Genomic DNA, 7,854 nt, shown 5'->3' on the forward strand with positions numbered 1-7,854 from the left:
AAATTATGAGTTTGAAAATCACAATATAGTACTTATAGAAGCTTAGTTTGATCACAACCACTATGGTAATCAACAGTGGGATTTTCTACGAATTTAAATTAGTTTTTAGAGTATACTATAGTGAGTGGTTGTGATTCGCGTAAACAAAAATTATTCATTGAAGGTAGAGAATTATATTTACATATTCAATCATATTATTTTTATTATAAATCTGCATACCACCACTTTCTATGAACAAGATTCGTAATTAAAATAATTTTTCTATCGTTTTTATGGCGACTATGCCCAACTCCCCTTGATTTCCACCAATAGTTAGACTAAAGAAATAATTTGGTCTAAGAAAATTGTTTCGGCAGCCTAGCCTTAAATTATACAATACAATAGATACGTAAGTACCTATATATTAATTGTTTATTATATTTATAGTATAAACAAATTTTATTGTTTAAATTTATATTTTTATATATAAGTTATAAATTATTATATCAAACTGGAACATGGGTCACCCAGGTGTGTTAAAAATTCATTCTTATTTGTTTTTTTAATAATGATTTTTTTATTTATTTTAATTTATTATTTTATAATAATTCATTTTTTATAATATTACCTAAATTCTGAAATAGTTACACTTAATTACAAATATCTATCACTAAAAAGTGGTTATTAATATTATGTTCATTTTTTTATATAGTACTTTATTGATAAAAAAAAAAAAGTCAAATAAGGGTTAAAACCCGGTATTAACCGAAATCGAAACCGAAATTCGATATTTTCGAAAACCGAAACCAGAACCGAAACCGAAATTTTCGGTTTTTGAGAACCCAAACCTAAACCCAAACCGATAAAATCATAAAAGTTCCAGTCCCTGATATAATGGTAGCAATATTATATTAGGTATATTATAATATCTGTATATTTGAAGAGCCATAATTCATAAAATAAGATATGATGACTTATTAGTTATTATTAATAAAACAAATAAAATGCAATGCATATATTTTAATAGTTTTTACATTAAAGTATTTATTCGCGTAAAGCATACTTGGGTATAGTTACTATAATCGTTGTAATTTCTGTACATCTACTATAATTTACATACAAATATACGTGCTGTGGCCACTAGCACTAATAGTTCACCATGGTCGCCGTAGGTACTTATACCTATACTACTTATAAACCATCAACAACGTTGTGACCGCTAACCTGAGTAGATAACTGTGGTTCCAATTCTATAAATAATCGCATCTTTATAATATTATAAATGTGTTAAGAACAGTCTTTAGGGATTCATATTTAATTGTACTTAGCCGGGTAAGGCTAAATGTCTTCAATGTACAGAAATGAACCCACTCATCTCATCACCCGAATCACTTCGGGTTTCTTGTTTCTCATTTCCAGTTCTATCTATCTTAGTCGGAATTTCCAACAGTAAACCTAACCTATCAATTTTAGTTTTTGAACTGTCGCTTCAAAAGTAAGTACCTATCTATACACTTATTATACATTAAAATTATACCTACTTGATGCATTAGTTAACATTAAAGTAGGTAATTGGTTACTTATAAATTCTAATCGTCGTCTCAGAATGAAAAGGTTCTAACGTAATTTTTATAATTATTCAGGAGAACATTTTTAAGTTAGCCCGTACCTATCATTCACGTATGATTCACCTTTTTATTTTCTGTATCTCATTGAATAATCAACGGATCGATACGATTTCAGGATTGAATTATACAACAAAAAATATTTAATAATAATATGCAAAAAAACCATTTTTCAAAAAAATTGATTTAGAACCTTTTCATTATGAGACGACGAAATTATAAATAACTATTACGGAAAATAACTTATAATAATTAGGTACCATAAATAATTGGTTACTTATATATTATAATTATAAATGAATATTAGTTATTACGGAAGAAAACTTATAAATTACCCCAAAAATATTAATACCAGGGGTTTTCATAGTCTTTGTACACATCAACTTGTGGTAAATGAGGATAGTAAAATATATTTTTAAAAATAGGTGGGTATTAATCAATACTTTGTATTATTGAATAATTTATATTTATTTACTAATATTAATTAGAGCTTTAGGTTCATTAATAAAACAAAATATAGGCACTATAATATGATGTATAATTAACGATGTTTTAAAAATAGTATCACTAAAAAAAAATTTAAAATAAGTTCTTATGGGAAAATAGTAGGTTTTTATAACTATTACAATTTTTATTATTATTATTTTGTAATAATTTTGTTTTACAACTTATTTTTATTTTTATATTTTCATACGATTGAGTATATTATTAGTTTATAAGTACTAAAAAAATAATGGTGATTTTAACAAATTTCAGTATTAATTATATTATTTAAACACATTTTAAATATTTTTTGACAAAGCTAAAATACAATTATTTGACTTTGGTGCATTCAAAAATTAAAAACTAAAATTTAAACATATACTGGGTATTAAGCATGCTTACCCCCATTTAATAATACCTTTTAATAACACATTTATTCAAATTTTGATTTTTAGAATTTTCAAGAATACCTACCCACCTAAAAACCATATCTTAAAATTTCTGATATATTTGTAATTCTTAAAGATTGTCCTGTCGTGGGCTCAGAACCAAAAGGTGCTAAATCGATTTTTTCGAAAATCCACTTTTTGATATAAATGGGTTTATTGGTCAATGGTCTATAATCCAAACTCACATCCAACTTTTTAAGTACATTATTTAAGGAGTTATCCAGAACTAAAAGGTGCTAAATCTATCAAATTTACACTTTTGTTATTTGATAGCGATCTAGATAGCACCTTTTGGTTCTTGAGAATAGTGTTAAAACCAAAAGGTTCTATCTGTAAGAAAAAAAAATTAGTGATAACCAAAAAGTACTATCTCATATTCACTGTATCAACCATACAATAATAATTTGATGGTACAATATTATTAATTATTGTACATTTTTATCAACAAAACAAAGATTTCTATAAATAATTTTAATAAATATACTGTACATTTACCTTAGTCCTTAGTCAATATTATTTTTATTTTGGTTTTATTTTAACGGGATGCCTCAACATTAATGATTCTGATCCGAGATCTTGTCAATTATTATCGTTATAATAGAAAAAAAATATAGGTTGGTAACATCATAGTGAAAACATACATTTAATTCAAAACCAAAAAGTTCTAACTAAGTGAAAAAAAAAATATTAACAACCAAAAGGTTTTATCCGAAGAACTTTTTGGTTCTTAACGGAAATTTTTTACATTTTTGTTTTTCTTACGTTACATTTTGATTTTAAGAAAACTAAATTGCTAGTGTTAACTCGGAACAACTTTGTGAATTTTTAGATGTGCTAATCATTAAAAATCATTCATTACGAAAAAAGATAATGCAGTTTTAAGTTGAAAATAGTTTAAAATGGCTCTCCTGAACAATTTGATATTTTGAGATAGCACCTTTTGGTTCTGAGCCCACGCTGTGGCGATACTAACTTTTATTTGGAGGTTGAAATAGCGGTTAAAAACGAGAAGCTTCTTCGGGGCAGCTAAAAATAACATTGAGGGAACGTGGAGAAGATTATGGTCATTTGCCTAAGCGTATGGAGGTAAAATCAGTAGTCACGACAATTTATTGCTTTGAAAGTATAAATGGGAAGTTTTATTTTTTGTAATTGATTTTAGTAAAAAAAATCGGAAGACTTAGAAATTGAAGAGATCGTGGGTGATAATACTAACTGTACATCGTTTGCGCTCAGTTAACTCCTGAATTACCTCGGTGGTAGATGTAGATGATGTCAGTGGTGGGTAGGAATATTTATTAGATTCCAGGATAGAGACTCTTGCATCAAAGATATTAAGCTTGGTGCATATAATATCATAGATTTCTGTGGACAGAACATCAAAACGCGAAGCCAAAGTATCAATACGAGATTTCAGTTAATATCCGAGTGCTTTGTTTTTGGAAATATTCACATTTTACGTTTTGTGTAACTAACATAGATGAGAATGTAAGATAATGTTGTAGTAAGTCGGTCGGAGTATACTATGTGTTTTTAAACAGATGACTTGGTAGCAATCGAGCAGAAGAAGCTTTGGAAGAGGTCAAAGACAAATTTAGAGTAGATAGGGTGATAGTGGGAGGATAGATAAAGCGGAGAAAGATTGATAAATAGAAAGTTGCAAATAATGTTATCCCAAAATATGGAACTCATATCCATGATAATCCCTTAAAATGTATTAGGGCAACCAAACGTATAAAGAGCCAGCGAACAACTGGGTAGCAGTGAATAATGATAACTAGCGTTAAATTCGTTGGTAAATCAGCTAACAGCGATTCACTAGACTTGGTTTGGGTGATGAAAACTTGACGAATAGAAATAAAAATGATAAGGGAGGCTCATGAGTTATGTAGATGAGACAGCGGTGAAAAGCATGTCTTGAAAAACTAACAAAAACTCGAGCTCTGAATTTGGAAACGTGTACCTACAACAGTGATGGGTAAGTTATGAAGAAAAGCAAGGCACGTTAATCAAGTGATCACATTTAGTCTTCAATAAGTGAAGAGAAATAAAAAGCTTAAAGCACAAGACTGTTCATTGTTATTTATCACAACCATTTATTATCACTTAATTATTCATAATAATATAAGCTCTTAGTAAACATTACTATAAAGTTTTTTGAAGTTTAGTATCGATGAACTTAGTCATTGTAATATTATAAACATGATGTATAACTTTTTGATAATATTTATTGAAGTTTATTATTGAACATAAAAAGTTACCTAGGTTAAAATTTAGGTAGCCGGTAAAATGTATGTACTTCTATAAACTAATATTTTAACATCCCAATTATCAGACGTCCACGTTCACGTCCACGCCCACGCCCACGTTCACGTCCACGTTTTCTTCAATGCTTAACAAATTTTTGCTTTCCAAAAACCGTTTAGCTCCATCTATCGCATCTTGTGTAAACATATCTTTGTTTTCAATCATATAATTGTACGACCACAAGTCCAACTCGGTAATTATGAATACCAAACCTTTTGCATACAATTCCGCACCTAACACAGAAATAGTTATAATTAATAATAATATATTATAACTAGCAGAGTTTGATTTTATATTCAAGTAATTGATACAAATTATTCTGTATAAATGTATTATTATTTAAAAGGTAGGTACGTAATTCTGAAATGTAATAAATTGTATCATTATATTATATTACATATATTACCGATAGCAAAATCTTTGGGCCCATAGAACTGATTTTCATCTACACTGGTACCAGGTTTCCGTAATCGTGAAGCTGACATGAACCGTCCTTGAATGAATCCACTATTCTTACCAGCTAATTCAACTATACACATTTGATCGTTGCCAAGGCAAAATTCCATGATGAAATCACGAAGGTTGTCTACTTCATACACAGGTACCATCTTCAATTTATACCTGAGTTTATTACTTGCATTAAGCACGAACGTAACAAAATCCAAAATTTTTGGTGGTTTAGGTACAAGTGATAAACAATTCTGACGCGTATCGTCTGGATCGCCAATACCAGTGTGAGGTGGTATCGCCTAGTAGTTTATGACCATCATACAAATAATAAAATTACTAAAAATACTTTAAACAGTTGGTTTTCTATACAATAACTAGGTAGGTACCATTTGCTTCACAGTTAAATTATCGTCTTTTAGTTTTATTGGTTGGATGGGTTCAGGTTGAATAATTTTCAAAATGTCTTTGAAGTAATCTCTAGTGAATGGATCACAGTCATATATTATAAATCTGAAAATTGAACAAAAGTTTAAATATTTAAAACCTTTGACTAAATAATAGCTAGCTTACGCACCTACGACCCAATACATCTATTGTATTTCCTATTATGAAATCTTTCAGTCCATAATATCCTTGATATTCATCAACTCCTGCTTCTAAATAAATAGATGGAAAGTTTGCTGGAAATTTAAAAATTGAGAAAGTAAAATCACCCATCAATATTGGTAACTATCAATCTAAACCAATATCTTAATACCTATAGTATTTTGCTTAAATATAGTAAAATAAATAAATATAGTGTAGTAATAAAGACTAGTGACGATTGTAGTTAGACACTAAGGTAACAGAAAAGCATTTTTACTTACATGGTAAATTTGACCAATTTTTGGGTAGTTTAATTTTGCTTAAAAACATACCAGATTGATTCAGCTGACATTTATTACTCATGGTTTTTGATTCGCTGATTTGTAACATATCGTCAGTTAGGTAATAAATGATTACGAAGTACTTATGCTCTGTGGCATCCAAAATGTCACTATTCCAGGTCGCGTAAAACCTGTAAAATGTTTTAAAAAGTGAATTATTATAGTACAATTTTATGATATTAAAACTCAATAAATGTAGCAAGTTATTGTTAAAAATGGCCATCGCTCCCAAAAACGTAAAACGCGAGTCGGTAATGATGTATGTAATATTGTAAGCACATGATATTATCACTGAGTTGCCTTTATAATTCCAAACACAAGTTAAATATACCTCAGTGCCATCGCGTCGTATTTAAAAAAGTTTTTGAGCCTTTCCTCCGCAAATCTACCGTTGGATGCCAAACTCGACATTTTCGATTTTTCGATTTCCCGCTGCAGTGCCATTTGTCTAATTACGATGTAAGGGTCCTCGATCACTGGTTCATTATCGGCCACCACCACACCCATGCTCGTCAAATACTTTCTGGTGAATTGATCGCAGCCGCACAACTTGTAAATGATTCCGTAGAAACTAACTTCATCGCCGACATTGAAGTCGGACCAATGCCAATACCTGCCTTCGCGGTTCGGATTCGGTATCTGGCCTCGCTTAAGAATACATCCTTGGACATAACCCGCGTTCTGCAGTACGAGAATAAACATTTTTATAAACTACATTAATATCTATCTATAATAATTATAATAGCGTACCTATCGTATTATTATTATACGATAACTTAATTTTAAATTAAAATAGGGTATACTCAGTTGGGTAAAATGGAGAACGATTAAAAATTTCCTGAAAGTAATTGTCTTGGTATTTTCTTTTATTTAATCAACTATGATAAAATAAAATTTTAAGAAAAATGAATTAACTAGCTTCATGACAAAACAAAAAATAACTGTCATAACTCATATAGTTATAAATACCAGCCTTAATATTCAATTATGTATTTTTCATTTATATTTATATGCTAGTATCCCGAGTAGCATTTTCTGGGTTAAACGTCGGTTTTTAAAAACTGAGTTCTAATATCAGTGCTAACACTGTTGATCAACATTTATGGGAAACCCAGATGAGCCAGATATGGTTCACAGAACATTTTTATGCACGGATACTGATAAAATTATTTGTCATAGATTTAGTGTCGGTTTAATAGACACTGAACCATGCACATATTGTTCTGCTAAACTTAACATTAACTGAACCGTTTACAGTGTTCACACAAAGTTTTTCTACACCGTGTTTAAAAACGTTATATGAACTATACACCTTATATCTTTATCAGTTATTATTATATATTATACAATAACAACTGATATATATATCTATATATATAACAATAATATAAATGACGGTAGATATTTATAAATACGAAGCGGCTTTATAATTATTAATTATATATATACATATACAATATAATATCTATATTTATAATTTGTATTATATTTTATTATTGTTTGACAACGCGTCGCGCGGGTATGTCACGTGATCTGCCGGGTTTCGAGCGCTGTTGTCGACGATAAGCGCGGTTGTTTACAGCTTTTATTTCATTTCATAAATATGAAAACAATTGTTGTGTCGAACTGTTCGAA

General features: G+C 29.4%; 1 protein-coding gene across 1 annotated transcript; it reads right to left on the bottom strand.

The window, feature by feature from the left end:
* Nucleotides 1-3,825: 3,825 nt before the first annotated feature.
* Nucleotides 3,826-6,921, bottom strand: LOC100169344 (EF-hand domain-containing protein 1-like). The gene is made up of 6 exons (XM_001943921.5): nucleotides 6,551-6,921; nucleotides 6,160-6,350; nucleotides 5,868-5,973; nucleotides 5,680-5,803; nucleotides 5,250-5,592; nucleotides 3,826-5,076 (listed from the first exon to the last, which is right to left on the bottom strand). The coding sequence occupies exons 1-6, from the start codon at nucleotides 6,919-6,921 to the stop codon at nucleotides 4,868-4,870; spliced, it is 1,344 nt and encodes a 447-aa protein (XP_001943956.1). The 3' UTR covers nucleotides 3,826-4,867.
* Nucleotides 6,922-7,854: the final 933 nt, after the last annotated feature.

This window comes from Acyrthosiphon pisum, chromosome X, assembly GCF_005508785.2.
Source record: "Acyrthosiphon pisum isolate AL4f chromosome X, pea_aphid_22Mar2018_4r6ur, whole genome shotgun sequence".
NCBI lineage: Eukaryota > Metazoa > Arthropoda > Insecta > Hemiptera > Aphididae > Acyrthosiphon > Acyrthosiphon pisum.

Excerpts from the sequence above, each read along its gene's own strand:
- LOC100169344 (XM_001943921.5), bottom strand. The coding sequence starts at position 6,921 with ATGTTTATTCTCGTACTGCAGAACGCGGGTTATGTCCAAGGATGTATT. Across the intron at positions 6,351-6,550 it reads TACGACGCGATGGCACTGAG|GTTTTACGCGACCTGGAATA; the intron begins GTATATTTAACT and ends AACATTTTACAG. Across the intron at positions 5,593-5,679 it reads ATTTAACTGTGAAGCAAATG|GCGATACCACCTCACACTGG; the intron begins GTACCTACCTAG and ends ATAAACTACTAG.